Genomic DNA, 27,073 nt, shown 5'->3' on the forward strand with positions numbered 1-27,073 from the left:
CTGTGACCTGGAGGTCCTTCCTGCTGTCTAAACAAAGATGTGAGTGCCTACCTCTCCTATTCCCATCCCACACACAGTGTCTCATGTACCAACTGTACTAGCTGCACCGGCGAGCTATACAGTGTGATATAAGCGATCTAGTTCTGACAACCAGAGGGCTCCCTGTCATATTTAACTTAGGATAAGTGAATTACTCAACATTATAATTTTAGAACAAGTGAAATTTGAATCATCTCACCATTTAAAACTTTGGAGAAATGAGCTCTTGGGTTCTGAACTTAAGGTAATTGCAGTGGGTTAAATTGTTTCAATGGTAATATCAAAGGCTCAATTGTTTCAACTACAGTCAGTTGGGCTAGGAATCTTTTAAATTTAGGGAAAGAAACACTGTATATTTCACCTGAAAATGTATTGATTTGAACTGAACTGAGATGAATCTGAACTGAACTGAGTTGAATTGAATCTGAACTGAACTGAGATGAATCTGAACTGAACTGAGTTGAGTTGAATCTGAATTCAACTGAGTAGAGTTGACTCTGAACTGAACTGAGATGAATCTGAACTGAACTGAGATGAATCTGAACTGAACTGAGATGAATGTGAACTGAAATGAGATGAATCTGAACTGAACTGAGATGAATCTGAAGTGAACTGAGTTGAATCTGACCTGAACTGAGATGAATATGAACTGAACTGAGTTGAGTTGAATCTGAACTGAACTGAATTGAGTTGAATCTCAACTGAACTGAGTTGAGTTGAATCTGAACTGAACTGAGATGAATCTGAAGTGAACTGAGTTGAGTTGAATCTGAACTGAACTGAGATGAATCTGAACTGAACTGAGTTGAGTTGAATCTGAACTGAACTGAGTTGAGTTGAATCTGATCTGATCTGAGGTGAATCTGAACTGAACTGAGTTGAGTTGAATCTTAACTGAGATGAATCTGAACTGAACTGAGTTGAGTTGAATCTGTACTGAACTGAGTTGAGTTGAATCTGAACTGAACTAAGTTGAGTTGAGTTGAATCTGAACTGAACTGAGTTGAGTTGAGTTGAATCTGAACTGAACTGATATGAGTTGAATCTGAACTGAACTGAGTTGAGTTGAGTTGAATCTGAAGTGAACTGAGTTGAATCTGAACTGAACTGAGTTGAATCTGAACTGAACTGAGTTGAGTTGAGCTGAATTTGAACTGAACTGAGTTGAGTTGAATCTGAACTGAACTGAGTTGAGTTGAATCTGAACTCAACCGAGTTGAGTTGAATCTGAACTGAACTGAGTTGAGTTGAGTTGAATCTGAACTGAGTTGAGTTTCATCTGAACTGACTTGAGTTCAGTTGAGTTCAATCTGAACTGAGTTGATTTGAGTTGAGTTGAAACTGAACTGAGTTGGATCTGAACTGAAAGTTGGTGTGCAGACAAGTTCACCTTGGATACAACCCATAGCATGAAAAACATATCCTGGAAGTACCCAACAGGCTCAGACTAGCAGGGACAAAATATGTCTTGTCTAACAGGCAGGGCTCGAGCTACAGGAGGAACCAACACCTTTTGTCCTGGCTGTGTATAGCAACCCACACAGGCTAGGATTGACATGAGTGTTGGGGAGAACTTTGGAAATGTTGTAACGATATGGGTGGTGCCAGCATCAGAGATGAACCATGTTGAATGGCACTAGACAATGCCTCATCTACGATTTCCTGCCCATTTATACTTAGGACAAGAGGTCTAGTTCCACAATGATATCATAGGAGGAGGGATGGGCAAACCCACTAGCAGAACGGCACTACTTTCGAATTTCTCGCCATCTTTGAGCTTAGCTCCCTTTTTTGAATTTTTCGCCATTTAATACATGGAACAATTTGCCTATGTTGTAGGATGAGGAGGAGGAGGAGGGGGGACAGGGAAGGAGGAAATCTGGCAACGATGCATGGTATGAGAGAAAAGGATGTAATTCTGGCAACACTACATGTGGTGCCTGACTAGCTGACTATACATACTGTTTGAATTTCAGGCCATTCTATACTTACGACGATTGAGGATAAGTCCGCTGTGATGCCTTAGGGTGTGGAGGCTGTTGGACATTAATATTAAGGTATCTTGACTACTGTGTGGTTTCCCATACGGTACATCTACTTTTCCTTGTGTTTCGGTTGTCTACCTGTATTGTTCCTCTTTTCAAACACACGTAGGTTAATTGCCGAAGAATTCTTAACAAAGTGGCCGAGTTCGATGCGCCTTTCAAAAGCGGCAAAACACGTGTAATATTAGGTCCAGATAACTGGTTACTCCCGAACTGCAGGGCAGTGAGATTTGTGGAAAAAATTCAAGCGTATATCGAAAGGATAGGCTAATGAGAGATGGATGTGGTGTAAATGTTGATGTAGACAAGATGCATAAAACCGTCAATACGGAAAATAAAGATGCATGGGAGACTCTTTAGCCAAGACTTAATACCAAGTGTGGGTATAACACAGGTAGTCACTTCATGGTGTAACAAAACGTTAAGGAAAAACCTCAGTTTGCTACTAAATGACTTTCACAATCACTCTGTAGTCATCTGAGGAGACATTAGTCATCCAGCAATCAGCTGAGATAATTACAGTTATGTTAATATCGAAAATGACGAGACATCCTGTGAAACACTGCTAGGTGCCTTTTCTGAAAACAACTGTGAAGTGATGGTTCAGAATCCCATTCACAAAAGACATTAGATCTAATGACAATAAATAGACCGGATCTCTTTGAGGATGTCCACATAGATACTGGTATCAGTCCTGATGAGGTTGTTACAGCAAGATTTATTACCAAAGTACAAAGGGCGACTAGAACGAAAGGAAGTATTTATATATTCAGTAAATTAGACTGAATTGTATCGAATTTTATTTTATCCTGTAGGATTACAAGGTGTATACGTAATAAAGCCTATGTCAAAAAAAAAAAAGAAAACATTCATTATCATGTACTTCCTTACCTTTTTCCCTATGTTCTAACATCAATGATTACTAATAACAATATACCCAAATTTAATGTGGTAAGTACTCTTCAACACTGTGACATTTCTTTTCCACCAGTTAGTGTTTGAGGTCCTCTGGAGAGTTAGTCATGAACACTGTTACACCACATTCAGGGCAGACTTCTTTGGAATTTAATACCTGAGTACTCAGGTCCTTTTTCGATCTCTGGCAGTTGGTGGGATAGCAACGTTGTATCTCAATTAGGAACTCTAAGCATGTTGAAGCACTCTGGCTCACGTTTATAAGATTACTTGACCATGTGTTCGATAGATATGTATCTAGTAAAACGTTTCATCGTGGGAAACGCACTCCATAGCATACAACCCCAGCAAAAAGCTTCTAAAGAAACAGACTACTGCATAATAAACGTTAAACAAAGATTCGGGCTAGAGATGGAGTTGCTAAATTAAACACATTTCTGCCGAGAGGGCAATGATGAAGCTTTCAACGCCTACTGAAGCGGACCGTTGAAAGAGATCTCTCACAAAACCCAAAAAAATTCTGGTCGTACATGTAAAGACTGTTAATGCTACCAAACTTTCTGTCCAACCACTCATACACGATAAAGAGGCTGAAATTGAGAGTAGCGAAATAAAAGCAGAAATCTTTCACTTTCTGATGTTCATTTGTAAATGAAAATCCAGTTTTATTCTCACCCGACTTGTAATCTACGTCCCTCTATCTTACTTGCAGCAATTGTCCACAATAAGCAAAGTCTTTTATGAAAAATTTGAAAGGGTCGAAGATTACTATAAACTTTCTGTTTACTTAGCTTGTCATACAGAGTTGGCTCCTGTTCTTCTTGTCTAGGGGTCTGATATTTGAAGCTGAAAATATCACAGTTTAGGTCCTCACGGTTCGATTGATGTAAATAAATTTGAAGATTTTTATTGCAGAATTTTAATTTTTATGTAAAACTATTTCCTCGGATTTTGGTTTATCATATAGTCTTTTGGTCACATTGACAAAGCCGAAATTACATTGTTCCACAAAATACAGAAATACATCCGATCGTATCAGAGGCATAACTATAGTACAAAGAGATTACAAGTTTTCTTCATAAACGCATTTCTACTAATTTCTGTTACATTATTACTTTCCGTTATTATTTCATAAATGAATCCAGAAATAAACATAATGGCCAGTACAGTATTGCATAGTTAATAATATAAATTTTAAGTATGCCAATACTTCGTGATTTCAAATGCTTCTTAAAAAAAATTAACTGTACGTTGAGAACTAATACTTATGGGTTATAACACAGAGTAAAACATTCTATAAAGTAGTTCATTTTCATACATTTTAGCTTGAAATATAAATTACTATATATAAAATTATGCGAAAGTTTTCAGAAAAGCAACTCAGATAATCCTGACAGGTCCAAAATTCGAAAAATAGTTGTAGTATCGACAACTGCTATGGAGGAAAAGTAAAGCTAGAGAAGGATGTCGCGTTACACATTGCTAAGATGAATGATACAGATATTAGTGTTCGAGTTGTCCTAAGTTGAGGAAGGCTCCAAAGCCCGTTGGAATCCCTACTCAATTCTATACCAAATTTCGGAGAGTTAGCCTGTGTTTTAACTATAATCTGTCGTAGATCCCACGAAACAAGAAACTGTGTCCAATAGTTGACAGAAAACACAGACAACACCCAGTGGAGGTGATTCACGAAACTACTGTCAAATGTCCTTGATACCCATTTGCTGCAGAATCTGACCTCAAACTTAGTGAGTTATCTTGAGCAAAATTCTTTTAGCTTGTCAGCGAGCACGGATTCCGCAAACATCGAGCATGTGAAAGCCAACCCACGCTTTTCTCACGTGACGTCCTGAAACTCATGGGTCAAGGGAGTCAGATAGTCGCAGCAGTTCTGTTTTTTTGTTATCAAAAGTTGAAGCGTATTGGTTATCAAACGAAATCTATGACTGGATTGAGAGGTTTTTTGGTAGGTAGGATGCAGCAAGTTGTCTTGGATGGAGAGTCTCCGACACATGTAGAAGTAACTTCGGCTATGCTCCAGGAAAGTTCGTTGGAGCCGTTGCTGTTCATGATGTATGTTAACGACCTCACATACAATATCAATAGTAACCTCAGACTTGTCATAGATAATGCAGTTGTACATAATCAGGTACTGTCTGAAGAAATATGCACAAATATTCAGTCAGGTGTTGATAAAATTTTTGAAGTGATACAATGATTGGAAACTTGCTTCAAATGTACAAACATATAATCCTCTGATATAATAGGTCAACTAGTAGAAATACGTGGATGCTACAATTTATAGGAATATGAAACGCAATGATCACATAGTCTCAATTGTGAAGCAGGTGGCAGACATCGTATCACTGGTAAAAAACTGTGAAAATGCAATCGGTCTACAAAGGACATGCTTACAAATCCCTTGGGTGACCCATTCTGGAATATTGTGAAAGTGTGTGGGACTTGTTCCAAATAGCACTAACAGAGGATATTGAATGCATGCAGAGAAGGGCCGCTTGAATGGTCACAGATTTGTTTGGTCCATTGCACAGCATCACAGAATTTCTTCAGAAACTGAACTGGCAGACACAAATTCGCTCGAGAAAGCCTACTAACGAAGTTATAGTTACGACTCTAGGAACATCTTTCAGTCGCCCACATATTGCTCCCGTAGAGATCGTTAGGACTAGGGTGGATTAATTACGTTACAGATGGAGGTATTTGAATAACCATTCCTCCCGTGTCCCATACAGAAGTATGTAGGAGCTCAAGTAACTGGTACATTGGAAGTACACTCTACCATGCACCTCACAATAGTTTGCGGAGTGTGGATGTAGAGTTAGCTCATTTGAACGATTCTCGTATCGCCATGATGTGGAACGAATTATGGACGCATTATTTTGTAGTCCTGCTCGTTCAACCACACTCATGCTAGCAGTTTTTACACAGAAATTTGTTCATGGAATAGGAGTGTCAGTACCAGATGGAAAGTGCTCCTAGAGCAACTCCAATATCGCCTCATCTTTCAGTTCACTTGCTATTGTCGTGTAAAAACATGACCTACACGTGCAGATTTTTTGTTACGAAAAGTTTCTAAAAATTTTCAATATTTTGTGCTTCTAATCTATTATTGCTATAAATAGACTTCCAACAAAATGAGGAAAATGATTTGAAGACCGGATTACCAGAGGAAGCACTCAGATTCAAGTTCAGAACGACACCGTTACAGCCGGTATGCAAACAGCAGTTGCAGTGCTCTCGCTCATACTCAAACAGCTCTAGAGCGACAGATAACACATCCGTCAAAGTTCTGCGATATGTTAACAGCGTACCAAACATTTCGTTACGATGCGAAAAGTCATTTTAATCTCTTACGAGGCCCATTACGTATTCTAGTAGCGCCATAACTACTGTTTGGTCACAGATGCCTTGCTGCAGTAATGACGACTATGAAGCGTCGTGCATGTGTGGGCTCCAGAATGATTCATACCGCCGCGAACTTATTTTCGAAGTCATTGTCGATATGTCGATGTCCCTAATGTGATGGAAAAAACGATGGATGGTCATCTGTTAAATGTAAACAACAAAGAAGGAGAAGAGGTTGCGACTGCAATCCCTTGTGACAAGCAGGTTAACTACGTTTTGTAAAAGTGTACCCTCGCCTCCTCTCCACTTGCATTTTTTGTAGTTAATGTCCAACAGTCATGCGTAATATGTATCAAAATACTCGTTGGAGGCTTGTTCATTGTATTATATAGATTTTCTGCATTCAGTCTGGACTTTTTACTATTATAACGAAAAGTGTGTTAAGCAAAGTGAGAACGTAGATATGAGGCTATGCAGCAGATCAAGATTTTACCACAATGATAGATTTGCATTCACAATCTTTGGCTTGACCAACTCACAACCAAACTGTTCGAATTTTTTTTATCAAAGTCTGTACTCTTCCAACTATTCTTGTAATCAGTGCAATTAGCACGTGATGTAAACGAAGAATTTAAATTTCAACAGTTACCACAGTAATTATGTGTCTGCACTTTATTGCTGTAGCGAAGCAGCGAAGCTGAACAGAACACTTAAATTGAGACATTACAACCCAGTGTAAATTTCAAATGTGGTATTTCTAAGCACACAATATTTGCTTCTTCCATCGACTTTCCTATTTTTTTTTTTTTTTTTTGCAAGATTCTATAAGACATTACTGTTAGTGCTTATTTAGTATCAGATCCTTTTTCTCGTTACTTATCGACAATTCACTTCACGGTAAATGATAACAGCTAAACAGTTACAGGATAAGATTTATTGAAATACTAGACCATGGCTTCAGTATATCTAAATATACCTTCACCAGAAACAAAAATACACTAAAATCACATCCTGCAGTGGAGATACATGAAACAATCGTGCCGAACGCGTCGTCAGTAGTTAAAATTAAAATATCACCTGTATGTGTACAGGATAATTATGCAGAGAAAGTCGATGCCAACACGGTACATCATTAGTACTTAGCCTGTGAACTACACACAACTAACAGTAACTACTGGATCCAGGTAAATACGTGATATACCGAATAGATTTCGTTGTGTAAATGAGTTGAGCTGGTGCACATAAACAGATATATCTAAATAGCGAATTGTATTTCTTGTTAGAAGAATTTGAAAAGCATTGTTTCACAATTAAGAATGTTGTCCGGTAGTGATTTAGATACAGATGTCAGTTTATTTAACGCATTCGTAATGTCAAGTTGTCGTCCATGAAGCTGTGCGGAACTTGGCTGGGAAGTTGGCCTGTATCAGTTTTCCAACAGCCAAGACGGCTGCTGCTAAGACTCTCCCAAACAAATGACAGAGTAGTCAATTGCGGCTAAAGAGCATGGAAACTGAACTTATAAATCAGTTAAGGTGTACCTTAAGTGTTCAGTGTGTTTTTTGTGTTTCTCACAATGACTTTAATGTGAATTCCATTCAACACGTATGTAAATGTGATCACACATTTAAGGAGTATCGAATGGAAACAGCAATATCGAAAATTTCAGCTTTTTATTATAGGCAGCGGATCGTCGCCGGCTTTTTTCGTACAACTGATCGTATCAACAACGACATGATTTATATTCATTAATAATGCAGTATTATGTCGATCCAGCGTGTTCTCGTAGCACGCGAATTTCATTACAGAAATTAATGAATATGGAAATTTACCTACAGAAAGAAGTAGTGCATTACGACGTCTGCTCATTTGCTCCTTCCACCAATCACCGCTAAGGACCCATGACGTCACGCATGTCTGTACCTGGCAGTAGAACACGTCTCCGACGCTTCGATATTAAACCAGCTGTCCACCACGGCGAATGGAGGCGAACGCGAAATGTAGGCAGTTCGCCAGTGGCACTACCACACGATTCCCGCGAACAAGCTGGAACTGAAGAGAACTCGAATAAACGACCCCAGCCTGTGAAGGCTGCCTCATTATTTTTTGGCGGTAACGATCAACATCGCAGACGTATTGTTTTTGACGAAATAAGATAAACGGAATAGGAAAAGGAAATGCGAGTGATGTAAGGTTAATGAAAGGTGAAATGTGTGTACGAGCTGACACGCTGCCTACTTGATAAAATCTGCTGTATAGTTAGTTAGAGGGCAGACAGCGTGGTCCCAGGTAAATGATTTTTCTCAGCAAAAATCTGTAGGATAAGAGTAATACGTCATCCACGTAATAACATATACCATGAACATAGCCAACGAGCACCATCAGATCTCTTGTATATTTCTAATTTTATTCAGTATAATGATACGTATTCGCAAACATACACTTTCAAGGAAATTCGTTGTAGCTTCCATTTTTAATAAAAAGAATTGCGCCTGTTCAATTCTTTCCTGCTAGATGCAACCATTTTAAGTGTGACGTCACGCGTGCTGGACTGTTGTTGAAATTGCTCGCCAGTATTTTATAAAGGTTTTGTCTTCAGTTACTCTTTTTAAAGTTTATTTGTGTTAATATTTGCTGTAAAAATAACTTATTAGTGGATTCTCATTAACCTCAGTCTTTCTTCCTGTGCTATTGACTCGAGTGGTCTGTTAGTCGTGAGTGTGCTTACGTCGGTCATCCAAGCCTGACGCCTCAGTAGTATGTTTATATCCCACGGCGTACAGTTGCAGCTGTAGCGGCTATAAAGCTAAGTACTGACAAAGTTATTTGCGCGCTGTTATAGAGTTACTAAATTTAATAGTTTTCAGCGGTGTTTCGTGCTGTTTGTGGCCAAATAACGATTTAATAAACTTGTCGGAACGTGGGAGTAGTCAGTGATGTGTACTTGGATTACTCGATGCAAGTGCAGCAGACGTTAGTTATAAGTTTTTAGTCTTTGATTGTTAGTTGAGACAGTTTTCCTTCTTTTTCCTTTTTTGCAAAGCTGTATGGGGGTTTAATTTATTTCCTACATAACTGGAGACCCCGGGAAAAGTACGAAAAGCTCTCGAAACTTAATATTGTGCGACAGTTTCGCCAAAGATGGAAGAAGCCAACAAAATTCTGCAAGCAACAAACGACGAGATACGACGGCTAAAGCATGAGATTGAGCTTTTGTAGCTTGCAGTGCCGAAGAATGATAGCAAAACGGAATCTATGAATTTGCAAACTCCGCTAGTAGCAGAAACACGCTGAAGATTTTTCACGCACGAACGCGCGTTCGATCAACCGCGCCGCGGTTGCAGTTAAGAGCGCCTCCATTCACGCCTGGCGAACCAGACGTATTGTTTGCGATTACAGAGAATATCTTCGAGCAACAAAACCAAAGACCGCGAAAAACCACTCTCGCAGTTAGCAACCTGGATCAGGGGCCAAAAGCAATAGTCTCTGATATGATCACACATCCGCCGCTCCGACAATCATACACCACACTTTAAACGGCGTTGATCGCTCGCTGCAAGAAATTACGTGAACCACGACCTTCCCAGGTGATGCATCAGGAGAAACGCCGTGACAGAAGGCCATCTTAATTTTTGAGACATTTACGCACTATCGTCGACGCAAGCGTGATGTCCAGTGAACTGTTGCTGCACGCCTGGCGACATCAGCTTCCTCATCAGGTTCAGCTGACGTCGATTTGCGTACGACGGACTGTTTGTCGACAAGCTACTGCAAACAGCTGACAGAGCTTTCGCTACTCTACAGTCGAAGCTCGTAGCGTCCGTAGCAACGTCATCTGCCACAACAGCAACGGAAGCCAATGATGACTCATCGGAATGGTTACAACAATCGAAGTTAAGCTGTGCAGCCACAGACAAAAACAAGGCATCGCTGACGGGAGCAGAAAACTGCAATGGAAAATATGGCTACTCGGCTACATAGCTTGGAGCTGCAGACGTCCACCAGTAACAAGAAGTCTCTCTCCAAACAGGACGAAGCTCACACTGACAGTTTTTGCTGGTATCACAGACGATTCGGGCCACAAGCTACGAGATGTGCCAAACCTTGCGGATACCCAAATGGCGAGGGCAGCCCGCTCTAGGCCCCACGGGCTGCGGCACTCACGAACGGCGCCGTATACGAACCAGGAACCAGCCGACAGTAGCAGGCAGCAACACGCACAGGTGAGGCGCTTGAAGGCTTCCCGTATGCTGTACCTTTATGCCACTCTGCGTCAACCTGGGAGTGTAAGCTAACATCGCGCAGATTACAAGTGGTTGATACTCTCAAGTATAAAAACGTACAGCTATGAAGAGCTCACGATAGATGTTGGTTTATCTACCCGTTATAAGTGGAATTTTGTAGTGGCAGATATTTTACAGCCAATCTTAGACACAGTATTCTTGTCTCATTTCGCACTCACCGTGTACTTGGCAAATAACTCTCTTACCACCGGATCAAATAGGTCCGCCAGTATCGAGACGTGTCCGCAGATTAGCCCTAGAGCGATTAGCTGGGAGACAAAAGCGATATTTGAGGAGATGCTCCAGACTGGAGTAATTAGGAGGTCTGACAGTTCTTGGGCGTCCCCTCTCCACCTAGTACGCAAGAAAAACAGCACATGGCGTCCCTGTGGCGACTACCGCCGATTGAACGCGAGAATAATCCCAGACAAATACCCCACACCAAACATTCAAACGTTTAACTACGCTCTAGCAGGTGCGAATGTCTTCTCGGTAATGGAGTGCCGTAAGGCATACAGTCAGATTCCTGAGGCTCCGGGTGACGTGACAAAGACGGTGGTGATCACACTCTTTGCGCTATTCGAATTTCTGTTTATGCCATTCGGACTCGAAAATACGGCCCAATCCTGGCAAAGATTCATTGATTAAGTGCTCCAGGGATTACCATTCTGTTACGCAAATCTGAATAATATTTTGGCATTTTCAGAGGGTATGCAATCACATGATAGATATATTGAAGAGGTACGGCAGGGGCTCGATACATATGGAGTGTTTGTAAGGTGTCAGGCAAATCCAACACCTTCTATGAAAACCCTGACATCATAAGCAAATCCAGTAGTATGTCACATAGTTGCGAATAAATCCTGACATTAAATTAACGAAAGTAATACGAGTAACGAATGAGCAAATGGAATACCACAGACTAACACAAGAAGGCCTAAATGCATGTCATATCTTCCCACCATGAGACAGACGCAGTTCCGAGGGGAGAAACGAGAACAGAAGCCGAGAGCAGAACCGTGTTAAGCTGGAAGGCCCTACGATAAGGGACGGACACCCACGTTGCCAGCTAACCGCTAGGACCGCCCCCTAGCCCATGTTAAAAGATAGAGCCCTCCAGAAGAACAGTATAGATCTCACGATAACACTAAAAGGACCACACCAGCTGCAAGTTTTAGTGTTAGACTTTTTCGCGTCTCTGTTACGTTGCAAACTTTAAAAACATTGCCCCACCACGAAAAGTATAACGTTTCTCATTGGATAGACAGAATTTTTGTAGGCGGAGCTTAGGGTTAACATTGAGACCCTGACTGGTCAGATGAAAACACAGCCAGATAGTTTCTTTTAAACCAACTTCGGTAAATTGTAGTAAGGAGAAGTTAGGAGGGAGTTGCTTCCGAGACGGCGAGGTGAGCGGAGCTGTGCTGTCCCCCGCCCCCTGACGAACACCGACAAGGTAATGAACGCACGCGATGCTGCATAACAGCACATAAGGCTTCACTCAGAACTGCAGAAGTCTCATCTGTTACACCCCCTTTTTACGTAATACTAGTGTCGATCGTCAATTAAAGCTCATGGTGTTCACATTTGCCACTTGAAGTAAATATCTGAAACGCGATGATTTTTCTGTTATATAGTTATTGAGAAGCTACATCAGCCACTGTAATTTACGACAAGTGAGATAAGTAATTAGAGATAATTGAGGGTACTGTAGACCATTTTGATAGTTTTCTCTTTTGTGAAACTTAATTTAAACCTAGATTATAGATGTGATATGGTATAGGTCATCCTTCGATCCATTGTAGAACTTGGAAACCCATTCAGGGAATATTCGTTCACATTTTTGTTGAATGCAGTTGGTTTTTACCATCCTGTATTAAAACATTTCCTTTTATCAATAGTGCAATTTATAAACAATGTTTTGTGAGTAGAATAAAATTTCCAATGGTAAACTTAACTGCTAACTAAAAATAGGAAAGCCTTGAACTCCTTCCACTAAATGGAGTTAGTATTAAGATTCTTTTACAGGGAGTGCAGTGGAGCTGACGCTGAAATCATTAAGTATTTGGTTATATCATCGCTAGTCTCACTGAACTCTTCTGAATTCTACATGTCATGTGTGGTCTGGCGTCTACTTACCAGCAACAGGTCCCAGGTTCAAACTAGTGAATTCCCTAAAAAACACGCTCAGAGCGTCGTTGCTCGAAAGTGGTAGGGAGACACGATATAGAACAAATAGACACCACGCAGAATGTTAGAGAATTTCTGTTTATGCCATTCGGACTCGGAAATACGGCCAAATCCTGGCAAAGAGTCATTGATTAAGTGCTCCAGGGATTACCTTTCTGTTACGCAAATCTGGATAATATTTTGGTATTTTCAGAGGATATGCAATCGCATGATAGATATATTGAAGAGGTACGACAGGGGCTCGATACATATGGAGTGTGTTAAATGAACGCAAATGCGTCATAAACAAGAGTCAAGTAACTTGTCTCTGCTATACAGGGTGGTGCATTGATAGTAACTGGGTCCAATATCTCACTAAATTTGTTTCAATCGAAAAAACTACAAAGAACGAAACTTGTCTAGCTTGAAGCGGGAAACCATATGGCGCTATGGTTGGCCCGCCAGATGGTGCTGCCGTAGGTCAAAAGGGTATCAACTACATTTTTTTAAATAGGGATCCACGGTTTTTATTACATATTTGTGTAGTACGTAAAGAAATATGAATGTTTTAGTTGGACCACTTTTTTCGATTTGGGATGGATGGCGTTGTAATAGTCACTAACGTATACGTACGTGGTATCACATGCCATTCCGCCAGTGCGGACGGTGTTTGTTTCGTGATACATTGCCGTGTTAAAATGGACCGCTTACCATTTGCGGAGAAGGTCGATATCGTGTTGATGTTTGGCTATTGTGATCAAAATGCCCCACGGGTGTGTGCTATGTATGCTGCTCGGTGCCCTGGACGACATCATCCAAGTGTCCGGATCGTTCGCCGGATAGTTACGTTATTTAAGGAAACAGGAAGTGTTGAGCCACGAGTGAAACGTCAACCACGACCTGCAACAAATGCAGGAGAGGCCAACATCAATACCGCAGTGACGTCAGAGAAGCCGACGGCAGCAGGTCGGCGGAGGGCGGCCACAGTGGACAGGCAGGACCGCAGCTGCCTGCCGCACGCCCTCGTCCCACAGGAGTCGTCGACGCGTCAGCACCTTTCTCAATGGGCCGAAGACGTGATAATCGCACGGGGAGAAATCAGGACTACAGGGGCGGGTCGTTGCCCGTAATGGATAGGGCTGGCTTCACAGATCGACTGGCGTCTTGCGTGGAATCGCCACGAACCCGAAACTTGGTCCACCGTTCCACAACGGCAGGTTTCGACTTACGTGCTGCCCCATTCACGTCCTTCCTTCTCTGATGGATGCCTACTCTTGTTTGTCCCTCGGTAGCAAGAAAGAACAACAGCACGTTGGTCCTGTTCGGATACATTTGGTAATAACGTCGCGATTTCGCATTTACCTCTACCACCCGAGGAAAACACGAATGCCACACTAATCTCTTGCCTACAAGTCGGTGGTTATATACCAGCATCGGAGTTGCGCTACGTTGCATATGCACTGTGTGATCAAAAGTATCCGGACACCTAACTCAAAATGACTTACAAGATCGTGGCGACCCACTCCACATGGAGTGCTGCACTGAAGAGAGGTATTGATGACGGTTGGTCATACCCGGCACGAAGGCGCCGTTTCAAAACATCCCAAAGGTGTTCTGTAGGATTCAAGACTCTGTGCAGGCCAGTCCATTAGAGGGATGTTATTGTCGTGTAACCACTCCGCCACATGCCGTCTAATATGAACAGGCGATCGATCGTGTTGCAATCACCATTCCCGACTTGTTCAAAAGTGGGAAGCAAGAAGGTGCTTAAAACATCAAAATGGTTCAAATGGCTCTGAGCACTATGGGACTTAATATCTGAGGTCATCAGTCCCCTAGAACTTAGAACTACTTAAACCTAACTAAACTAAGGCCATCATATACATCCATGCCCGAGGCAGGATTCGAAACTGCAACTGTAGCAGTCGTGCGATTCCGGACTGAAGCGCATAGAACCGCTCGGCCATAGCGGCCGGCTTAAAACATCAATGTAGGCCTGTGTTATGATAGTGCCACGCAAAAGAACAAGGTGTGCAAGCCCTCCCATAAAAAACACGACCACACCATAACACCACCGCCTCCGAATTTACTGCTGGCACTACACACGCTGGCAGATAACGTTCACTGGGCATTCGCCGTATCCACACGCAGCCATCGGATCGGCACGTTGTGTACCGTTATTCGTTAGTCCACACAACGTTTTTCCACTGTTCAATTGTCCAATGTTTACGCTCCTTATGCCAAGCAAGGCGTCGTTTGGCATTTACAAACGTGATGTATGGCTTATGAGAGGCCGCTCGACCATGAAATCCAAGTTTTCTCACCTCCCGCCTGACTGACATAGTACTTGCAGTGCATCCTGATGCAGTTTGGAATTCCTGTGTGGTGGTCTGGATAAATATCTGCCTATCACACATTACGACCCTCTTCAACAGTCGGCGGTCTCTGTGAGTCAACAGACGAGGTCGGCCTGCACGCTTTTGTGCTGTACGTGTCCCTTCACGTTTCCACCACTATCACTTCGGAAACAGTGGACCTAGGGAAGCTTAGGAGTGTGGCAATACCGCGTACAGACGTATGACCCAGGTGACACCGAATCACCTGACCACGGAACACCCCATTCTGCTCTCATACGATGTCTAATGACAACTGAGGTCATTGATATGTAGTACCTGGCAGAAGGTGGCGGCACAATCCACGTGATATGAAAAAGTATGTTTTTGGGGGGTCTCTGGATACTTTTGATCACATAGTGTACGTCCAGTTTCGTGACATATAACAACTACTCCCGTATGCAAACAGCAATATTAAGTTTCCATGTGAGATCTTTTTCATTTGTAAGGAATAGTCTATGTGCACGACAGCTACAGCCGACAGTGAATGTGTGAGTGCGTTACATCTGCGACCCTCACTTCTTTGGCCCATATCCGTAACTCACCTCTGTGGTGCCTAATACATTCCAGTTGCATAATGTTCTTGGTTTACGTTTTCCTTATCTTCTCATCTCATTTCCTTCTTTCTCCTCGTTGTTCTGGCGTTGTTGTTGCCTTAGGGACTGACTTTTCAGGTTTGACAACTCTCACAGAACCAATTGCCAACACTGGTTGTCTTGTAGTAACCCCACACCGGCTAACTGTCCCACCATAAAACGAGTTACAGGCATAATAACTTTCGAGAATGACAAAATAGCAGCAACTCAAACTATAAAAAAGTTTTTAAAAAATCGACGTTCGCAAAACTAGAAATACACAATGGAAACATAACAGCATCGCACAGCATATCGTATGGCAGGTCTGTCAACTTGAGAAACAGTTATATAGTATATGTTTCCCCAACAGGAGTGTGATGACTATATTGATGTGTCGAAGCGGCAGGTATGTGGGTGTGGACATGGACTGAGAGATCTGTAGGTTGATTTTTAAACAACTTCCTGATGTCCAATTCAGTTCTTTTAACCAACGTGTTCTTCAAAAATATCTAAATAGCGATTTCACATGGAAAACAGAAATACGGATTTTTTGAAGCGGATTCACAGCAAGTTACCTTAATCGCATCACGACGTCTCATCAAAAATCCAGACTGTGGCCATTCGTGAGGCGAAAGCGCCCACATGTTGTTTCCTTGTTGCCACGTCATGTTGTTTCGCTTCTTTATACTACGACGCGTATTCGAAAGTAAGTTCCGATCGGTCGTGAAATGGAAACCACTGCGAATATCAGAAATGTTTTATTTTCAACAGTTATCTAAACCTTCCAAATACTTGTCTACGTAGTCGCCGCTCAGATGTAGACATTTGTTGTAGCACTGTACCAACTTTCCAGTACCCTCTTCATAGGAGGCAGACGCCTCTGCTCTCTGCCAATTCTCTACGCTATTCTGCAGCTCGTTGTGTCTGCCAAAATGTTGTCTTCATAGCCAGCGTTTCAAGCGAGCAGAGATGAAACTTGGTGGGAGCCAATTACGGGGTGTATTGTGGGTGATCAAACATTTCGCATCGAAAACGCTGCAGGAGCGTCTTCATTGCCCCTGCAGAGTGCGGCCGAGAATTGTCACGAAGAAGGAAACGTGTAACAGTTATGTTGTGTGGGCTGCGTGGCATCAGGCGAAATATCTCACCTGGCCCCCATACTTGGCGGGAGACGCTGTTGTTGTACGCATCTATATGTGTTCACTGTGCCCTGAGAACTGAAAAGAGCGACGTGACGCGATCGACGAGATTACTAGAGATGCTGTCCAGCACATCTGTGCAAAGGTTCATCGGCTTTCCACTATGGTTTCCATTTCGCACCCAATAGGACCTTACTTTCAGAATAGCCCTTGTAGTTTTTTACAGACATGAACCACATGACAGTGGCATTTTGTTGTGTGCATTTTATTGTTGACACTCGCAAATAATACGACAGGCACAACCTGCTGAAGAAAGACACTAAGTGATGGAAACGAGCAAGAACATTAAATTTCTTTTATGCAACTGACTGCTTATTATTTCGTTATGTCATCAATGGATTTCCGCTGCAGAGGATAACCAACAGCAAAAAGCTCAAGACCTTTTCATCAGTAGGGAAAGTGATACTCATAGCGTTGTGGGATGTTCATGGTGTGGTGAATTTGGAATTCATACTACGACAAACTCTAGAAGACTACTGTGAGACTCTCAGAAAAGACAGAACCCAAATTCGAATTGTTCGTCCTCACACAGAGAACGCTCTTCTTCGATATGACAATGCCTGACCAAACTCGAGCACTGCGACATCTGCAACGGTCTGGGTTCACTGACATCCATCATCCTCCATACGTGCATGACTTGGCACCATTCCAGTTTCAACTGCTTCCGAAACTCGAAGAACACCTACGCGGACTTCACTTTCACAGTGATGACGTAGCGCAAGCAGAGGTGTGGTTGTGCCTCCCTGAACATAGTCAGACACTCTGCAGTGACGGTATCAGCAAACTGATCTCTCGTTGGGAGAAATATGTTCGTCGCCAGACTGACCATCTTGATAAATATATATTGATGTAGAATTGTATAAAGTTCATTTCATTCAAACTCGACAGCGTCACATTCCAGCACACCCTCCTACATCTCTCTCACTTTTTAGCTGACGTATCGAAACTGTAGACTTAGAAACGTAAAAACTGTGTTCATAATCTTCAGAGAACCGATTGCGAGTATTTTGTTTGTAGCAGGGATGATTCTAGAATTTGGTCAAGGGGGTTTGGGGGAATAGACTATCGCTCAACAAAAGGAGAGTTGGGGTCCACCACCGACACATTGGTAAAATTTGGTGTTGCTTAAACTAGTTTTTTGTAACTGTTTTGGAGTACAGGGTAAAAACACGTCTACAGAATGTGTGTGCCTAGGAAATTAATACGATTTGACCCAGATGTCCGGCGATTTCGAAGTTTTTGTCTGGGGTCAGCAACATAAGTGTCAGTAGGCATAGCCGGCGTATTGAGCTTTCTTGATTATTGTACGTGGTACTAGTTCATTGACATACATCCAATGTATATTAACAAATAATAAGGCGCCGATTTTAAGTTAAATCATATTCAATGGTTTAGATACTGAACTATTTGCCGCTCTTATTCTTTTGTTGAAATGTGTTTGAAATACATTGCAACCTATATTGCTACATAATTATAAAAAAATGATTGAATCTGTTGAAGTAAATAAATGATTGAATCTTTGAAGTAAAAAAATGATTGAATCTGTTAAAGTAAAAAAATGATTGAATCTGTTGAAGTAATATACTCGCTGATTTCTGAAGTCATTTTATCTAGTGTAATATGATACTCCGTTGTCGTGGGGGGGGGGGGGGGGGACTATAGCCCCAATAGCTAATCCCACCCTCTTGCCGCTGCCCCTGGTTTGTAGTAAATGAGGTGATAAAGAGCTCCCAAGGCCAGCGGTAAATACGTTTACGTGCACCACTGCACTGAGAGGGCTGACGCCCCCAGCTTGGCTGTCAGCTCAGAGCTGCAGCGGAGTGTCGGTCGGCCGCTTCCCGCCTGCAGCCACAGTGCGGATGTGACGTCAGCTACCGGGACCGCCCTTCCGCCGGACGCACGTGCACCCATGTCAACCCATGGGCCACTCTTGAGCAGTTTCGCAAAGATTAGGTTTCAAAATGCGAGATGTGGGCGAGAGTATTAGTTTTTGAAGCGTCTTGGTTAAGGGGGAACATAGGAGAAAATGGACGTGTTTACATAATCTAATGCTGTTTTTGGTGTTTGAAAGATAATAGAACCTAACTTAAGACGTGAGGTAATTATGTTATGGGCTACATTCTGAAATTTTTTCAAATTTCTTTCTGAGCAAATTAGATTATGGTATTATTGGAAATTTTCATAAGACATGCTGTCACACAAGGAACATTTTCACAAAAGTTACTTTACTTACAACTTTCATACTCTGATAAGTAACTCTTAGTAATCAGATAAGCAAACGTGTGAAAAGTTTTCTTTAACATCAGTTTTAGAGCTCTCGCAGTTTATTTTAAAAAATTATCCATATGAAACAAAGTAATTCCCATTTCACAGAAAAGTAAATAATTTTGACAGAAATACACCAAAAAAAAAATTGTACCACACCACGTTGTGTTACACTATGAACAAATTCTGCAGAAAATGTTACTTTTCTATCTCCAATCGTTCAGGGGAAAATGTTCTTTGTACACTGAAAAATGAAAGTTCTGAGAAATACACATAAAAGTTTTATAAAGATTTACACCATAAACTAATACCTTAATGCTGACCATAACCATACATATGGTCTTCTTGCTGTTCGTGTACCTGTTTCCCTTTTATCAGATGTTCCTGGCCTGCCCTTTTGGCTATATCCTTCACAGTCAGTTCAGAAGATGATTGTTTAGTGCTGAGTACAAGGCAGACAGAGATGACATATTCATTACTGTAAAAAACAAATTACTAAGTTCCCTTCTAACACCAACACATCATATCACACAGCATAATCTTATATAAGCTCTGTACACCCAATTCTTAGCAGTTGATTTTCGTGACAGGTGTAAAATGGACATTTCAATTCAAAACAAGTGCATAATACACACAATACCGTCTCTGTCATTATGTCGTATAATCTTAAAGACTTATTGCCATAGTTACCACATCCACAAGAATTTCTGATAATACAAAACGTAATTTTTAAATCACTTATCGTAAAATCACTATTCACTTCGTCTTTAGTGGACTGAAACTCTACAATAGATCCAGGATTCTTCTGTGAACTACTCGTCGTCTTATCTTCACAACTGTCTTCTGCTGACTTAGTTCACTCACCTGTAGATGCTGATATTCACACGTAAACGGCGAGCTTTGGGCAATTTCTTAAGCACTTTACCACTATATCTTGGCATTTTATACAGTAAATCACACAAAGAAAGCCTGAACACAGTCGTAATTCTCACAGTAACAGAAGAACTGAAATGTTTGTATTTCTGCACCACAGACAATAAATAACAGCTGCCAAAGATAGCTAGCGGAAGGCTATTATAACACGACGTAAACGGGTCCACAGCGTTCTATACTGCTCCGATGCTTTTATGACAGCAGGAAGTAATAAAACATCGCAAACAAGGAGAATGTCGTCTAGAAACGTGGGCGTGGCGCTGCGCAGTGATTGAAACAAGACAGTTTTTTTTATCATTTGTAGTTCGAACTAATCAGTGAAAATTGTAGACAGTATTTCTAACATGCTACAGAACTATCTGGTGGCAAAAATTCTTTTATAATTTTTTTACTATTTTGCCAACGTCCCCCCTTAACAGTTTTGTCTGGAAGTTTGCTTCCCCAGTGTGCGACGTTATCGGAGTTGGTGCAGTGACCGGTTGCCAAAAAGGCCTGGCTGCAAGCGTGTGGCCAACACAGAAGCCAAGCAGCCGGTTATGACGAAACGCAAAATCAGAGACGCCACCGAAATACTTAAACACCCCAATAACAAGAACAGGGCGGATGGACTCAGGCTTGCCCCACCTTGGCTGCCAGCAATCAGAGCCCAACAGACCGTTCTGTCAACACGAGGCCCGAGCACTGCCGCCGAGTAACTGCCGCCGCGCGGCCGACGTACAGCGCCTGGTAAACAACAGCCAACTCGTCATTCGACGATGACCGTCAATCACGGCACATAACACAGGAGCCAACAGATAACAGAGGTTACGTTCTCCCTCCACTGCAGTGACCTATTAAAATAAAGTTCCTTCTCGTTCTTCCTTAAGCGACCAATGAAACGAACTATCTTTTAAAATTATGACGTAATGGCATGCGCAGTGAACAGTAAAAGCAAACTATAACTTACACTGCATAGCTACTAGAACGCACCATTAGACCCAGAAGAAGGCCGCTGCAACCGTGGCCGAAACTTTGGTTTTTCTCCAACAGCAGAATTTTATACAGTATGACGCGCGATACCATGCCCAGAAAACTCTTATGTCGACTGACTCTGGCCGTGGAAGCCTGCGCAGTTACACTTCTGGTGTTGTTATTGTGAAGAGGAATACAAGCTGGAAGGCGAGGGTTTAGCATCCACATGCAGTAACGAGTGTAAAAACGCAGAGAATAAAAAGTTGTAATGTAAATTGTGAAGATGTGTGTAAGTAGAACATCGTGTACAGGCAGGGCTGTGACCAGCCATGTTCCACCACAGGCAACACGTGAGTGTGCGTTAGATCAATTTTCCAGTTCGTCACTGGAAGGAGCCGATGAAACCTTAGGTGAGCTGTTGAATAGAAGCGAGATCGTGGCTATGGGAAAGAAGCCGAAAGCTAGACAGATAGATTTTGGTGTATAGGTTACCCCTGACCAACTCCGCAATCTGTTGAGCTTTCGGCACGAAAACGAAACAGGTAGGTATCTCGATCCGCTAAGGATCGAGAAAACATTTTGTATTCCGAGATATACACTTAAAACACATGTGGTTGGCAATCACACTGAGTTATGTGCATGCACAATAAATTGCAATGAAACCACAGTCGATTTTGCTTATCGATCCATTATGTCCGAATACAGAACTGGAGCCGTTCGGTAACTACAGTATGCTTCAGTGACATCGAAAAAGTTCAAAGGACAGGTCGTTTTGTATCATCGCGAAAGAGGGGGGATAGTGCCACAGACATCATATTTGAACTGGAGTGGCAATCATTAAAACAAAGACATTTTTCGATGCGACGGGATCTTCTCATGAAATTTCAGTTATCAGTTTTCTCCTACGGTATGTAAAAACATTCCGATGGCACACATCCTCATAGGGAGAAATGATCATCACAATAAAATAACAGAAATCGGGACTCGCAAGGAAAAATTTAAGTGCTCGTTTTTCCCGCGCGCCGTTCGAGAATGGAACAGTAGACAGACAGCTTGAAATTGAAACCTCTGCCAGGCACTTTATTGTGGACAGCAGAGTAATCACGCAGATGTAGATCTTCGTGAGTGCCGTAGGAACGACAGGCTGACGGTCGAAAAAACTCGAATTTGTTTTCATTATGAAATTCGAATGTATATACATTGAAGAATTATTCCCCACAATAGTATGCTAGAACTCTAAAAAGTAACGATTCTGTGAGCGTGTGAATCCGAGTGTGCACTGCACGCCGCGGCGTTAGAGAACCGCTTTCCACAAGTCGTTATCGATGCCTTCACCCCCATTTTCACCGATTTGAGCAAACCTGATTTGCTGGAGCGTTCTTTGGACGGTTTTATTCAAAATGTGAACGAACGTTTGAATAGTTTCATTCGGAGATATGCTCCAGAAATAACATCCAGGCGAAGCGAAATTGTCAACTTTGCTTCAAACCACCACCATCAGTACCTGAATTTTGACAGCTGTCATCCCCTTCAGACCAAAAAATTCCTCCCACGTAGCCTGGCTACCCGAGGATGGCATGTGGGTAGAGAGATGAAAACTGTCTGGTGGAGTGTGCAGGGACTAGACTTCTAACAGCTGCAGCATCAGGAGACTGTGGACTAGGCAGGTGGGAGAAAAAGGAACAAAAAAGGAGAGGAGCAGAAAAAGACGGGCAGATGCGTTGGGAGAGGGCTGCAAATAAACTGGGTGGGAGACAAAAATGGGGAGGAGGTGAGAGGACAGAGGAAACTGTTGGGTGGAGGATGTGGAAACAATATGTTACCAAAGGTTGAGGCCAGGATGATTACAGGACTGAGGAATGTGTTGTAAGAATAACTCCCATCTGTGCAGCTCAGTAAAGCCGGTAGTGGAGGGAAAAATCCAGATAGATCAGGTAGTGAAGCAGCCACTGAAATCAAGTGTGTTACGTTCAGCTACATATTGTGCCACAGGATGGTCTACTTGGCCTCTGTTTGACAGTGGCCATTCATCCTGAAGGACAGCTGGTTGGTAGTAATACAAATATAAAAAGCTGTGCAGTGATTGCAGCAGAGTTGGTAAATGACATGGATGTTTTCACAGGCGACCCAGCCCCTGATGGGGTAGGATAAACCTGTGACAAGTCTGGAATAGGAAGTGCTGGTGGGGGATTGGGCAAGTTTTGCACCTAGTTACTTCACAGGGATGTGACCTCTTGTGACAAGGGATTGGCATTTGGAGTGGCACAGGGATGGGCTGGGATTTTGTGGTTGGGTGGGCGACAGAACACGTTTTAGGAGGAGTGGGAAGTATTGCATGTAGGTTATCCCTCATTTCTGGACACAGATAAGCAAAGCCCTGTCGAAGGATATGGTTCAGTTGTTCCAGTTCAGGATGGTACTGGATGACAAAGGGGACACTCCTTTGTGGCTGGTTTTTGGGGGGTGTTGGGAGGATTGGGGTTATGAGGAGAAATCACATGCATGAGAGATCTGTTTGTGGACTATGTCTGGAGATAGTGCCTGCCTGTGAAGGCCTTAACGAGCATCCACATACTGAGCAAGGGAGTTTTTGTCACTGCAGGTATGCTATTCTCAGGTAGCCAGGCTATATGCGAGGGGTTCTTTGGTGTGAAAGGGATGACAGCCGTCAAAATGCAGGTACTGTTGTTAGTTGCTGGGTTTATTGTGGACAGAGGTACAGATGGAGCATCATAGAAGGGGAGGTCACCATCTTGGAAGTTGGCACACTGGGTTGAGGAAGACCACATGAAGTGGTTGTGAAGGAACGAAGATAGGGTGTCTTGGTACTAAATCATGAAGATATCATCAATGAACCAGAATGAGACTAGAGGTTCAGTGTTTTGAGAGGCTAGGAAGATCTCCTCTAGATGCCCCATAAAAAGGTGGGCATAGGAGCGTGCCATGCAGATGCCCATAGCTGTACTGCTGATTTGTTCATGTACCTCCCCTTCAAATGAGAAGTAGTTGTGTTTTAGGATATAGTTAGTAAGCTGTGTGAGGAATTAGGTAGGGGGCTTGGGAAATATAGCATTCAATAGTGGTAAGACCATGGGCATGAGGGATGTTGGTTGATAGGGAGGTGGCATCAACAGTGATGAGTAGGGATTCAGGAGGTAAAGAGGTGGGGATACAGGAGACTCAGCGAAGGAAGTGGTCTTTGACTTGTTAGACTAGATTATGGGCAACTGGTGGGAGATGTTGATGAATGAGTGCCAAATAATCCAATGTCAGAGCTGTCACTGGAAGGCACATTGATTCGGCAGGAGTCTCAACAAGCTAAAACCCCATTGCAACTGAGGGGATGAATCCATAAATAGTATGAATCAGACTGTTGTTGAGATAAGAGTTCATTGCAATGTTACACTTGATAAGGATTGTACTGATGGGAAATATGTCCACAGTCTGATCTGACTTGTAAAATTTACTACGTTCCTTCTTCAAACGTGCCCTTTCGTGAAACCCAGTAGGCGCCCTATTGAACCTTTCTGGTTAAAGTCAATCGTTGCATTTACAGTCCTTATTTCAGATTTAAGTGTATTGATGTCTGCACATAGCTAAATACCTTTTCCAGACTGTTTTCAGACTTTATTTAAATTGTCGATATCGTATGCACATTGTTCTATTTACACAATACCTTTTCACAATTAATATCCAGGTGCAGTTTGTTGTTAGTCTCGGTGATATTTGGGGTGCTGTTGTACATCTCCAGTCCATTCAGTGCAATACTACATTCACCAATACTCAAATCAATTGGCGGGAAGCAATTTGTATGCAATACAGATGATCGTTCTTTTAACGTCAAAGTTTACGACATTGCATCTAAACTTTAACTGATGAAGGACTGGTTAAAGCTCCTCCTTATACAGTCTCCTTCTCCTTCTTTGTAAACTTCAAGAGAAACATGATACATAGTTGCACACAGTGCTGTGTATTAAAGTCCTGATAGCGCCGGAAATTGTAGGACACGCGTCTTCTGTGAGTGACGTGTCGTGGTAACTCTCCTGGCAGTTACCGCCGATGCAGTATACCTTCCAGTGGCAGCTCAGGTATTGGATTATTTGACGCTGCGTATTGTGCACCAGGTTAAACACCTTGTGGACTTTCGTGGTGAGGAAATCATTGTACGATTACATCCAAGGCAAGACGGGCATACAGCATAAAACCAGTGGTCGCAATCTACAGAATGTCACTACGTTACCAAACTGCTAAGTGATAACATGTGCGAACTATGAGTTTCTTAAGTCAGTTGGCTTGAAACCCCGCAATGACGCCCTCACTCAATATAATCAGTCCAGTAGAGAATGATGAGAGAATTATACCTCAGGAATACTTCTCGCATAAACCTTACACTTCAACCACATTTAATAAGAACGACATTCCTGTTCCAAGAGATACTCTATGAACTCAGTGGGTCTGAGATCGACTGTACACGCAGTGTCAGCATAGCATCAACTCTGCTTCACGTGCAGATTTGAATAGTTTAGAAATTGCGAGATGATTCATAGATGATACATAGGACAGAGCAGTTGCAGAGTATAAGCGATTTACTGCATGCATACCTCGAAAAATGCTTATGGAGTACTTTGAGGACATGAGGCACATTATTATGAACGCTAAACAGGAACTCATTCTGGTGCAGAGTGCGGCAGATAATAAATCATACATTCAAGGAGCTCAAGAGGAGAAAATTATCACAATCAGAAAGATAATATGGAAAATGGCTCACATCAGTGTATCAGACGAGGAGCATTTGAAGCTTTTAAAAGTCCTGAATTCTGGTACATTTCTGTCAGTGACATTTCGGTCATGGAAGTTTTTCGAGTACCCAGTGTTACCGACTGCGAGCAGTAAAACAAGGGCTAGGAAAACCTCTTCGCTGTTAGAGACACCTATATACATCGTACTTGCGTTTCAGATTGAAAGACGAGGGAATATAGCAAATGATTCCACCGTGCCCGGCAAATGCAAGTTAACTAATGAATTCATATTTGTACCCATATGACATATATGCAAGGTTTCTCGCTTCTTACTATGAAAGTGGTGAAGAAGAAGGAGGAGGTTGTCTACTCAGCCCATGGAAGTTCAAAGAGCTATCACGGATCATCGTGATAGACTGCTCGAAACAGAACAAAATAATTAAGTCTGGACTGATAGACATGCGAAATGAATTTGAATCTTGGACAAATTCCACAGAACACACTGCCGTGTATGCTCTAGTTCTACATGACCGTGTGATCTACTACTGCCCACTCGCCAGTGTTGTGAAACAAGCTGCGCAAATGAACAGGTGCTGCACCACGCCTAGAGCATTTTACAGTGACGTCTCAAGGTGTGAACATCACTGCGGATGCTCAGGGTCTGTATGAGGGTGAGCGTAGACAGTTCATATTTAAATATGTTGCGTTTTTACCATACACAGAAGATGCAGGAATAATAAAGACTCAGTAAACATTGCATCACTTAGGTCTTTCAAGTGTGTGAAGTGTGCTAAGACATGGAAGAGTGCAAAGTGGTTAACACATTTCTACCATAGAATTGACTGGGACGATCATGGCATACCCTGTAAAGATATTGTGACGTCGCTTCAATTATTCGACCACACGGATACCATCATCTACGTGAAGGTGAAGGAGAAGGGCTCATGGATGCATCGAATCTTTAAGTTTGCTGCTACTTAAGACCTTGAATTCTACAGGTGTCCTTCTCTCCATCGACTCAAGAAGAAGAACAAGAAGATGTGTGGAAATATTGTTGATGTGGCTACTTATGAAAATGTAAAATTACTTCCAAGTTGGATTACAAATAAATGATTTTTTACCTCACAACCTCTGTGTTCTTGTTTTCAACCCTGTTCCCACTTTCACAGTGTACATTTTTAACCACATCCTATGTCTGTGG

At 42.2% G+C, this 27,073-nt stretch overlaps 1 protein-coding gene across 1 annotated transcript in view; it reads right to left on the reverse strand.

The window, feature by feature from the left end:
• Positions 1-516: 516 nt before the first annotated feature.
• LOC124553308 overlaps positions 517-27,073 on the reverse strand; it is a 34,263-nt gene continuing 7,706 nt past the window's right edge. The window contains exon 2 of the mRNA XM_047127187.1: positions 517-1,271. Within this exon, the coding sequence (XP_046983143.1) occupies positions 517-1,271 (755 nt within the window). The remainder of the gene's footprint in view (positions 1,272-27,073) is intronic.

Source organism: Schistocerca americana, chromosome 11 (genome assembly GCF_021461395.2).
Source record: "Schistocerca americana isolate TAMUIC-IGC-003095 chromosome 11, iqSchAmer2.1, whole genome shotgun sequence".
Classification (NCBI taxonomy): domain Eukaryota; kingdom Metazoa; phylum Arthropoda; class Insecta; order Orthoptera; family Acrididae; genus Schistocerca; species Schistocerca americana.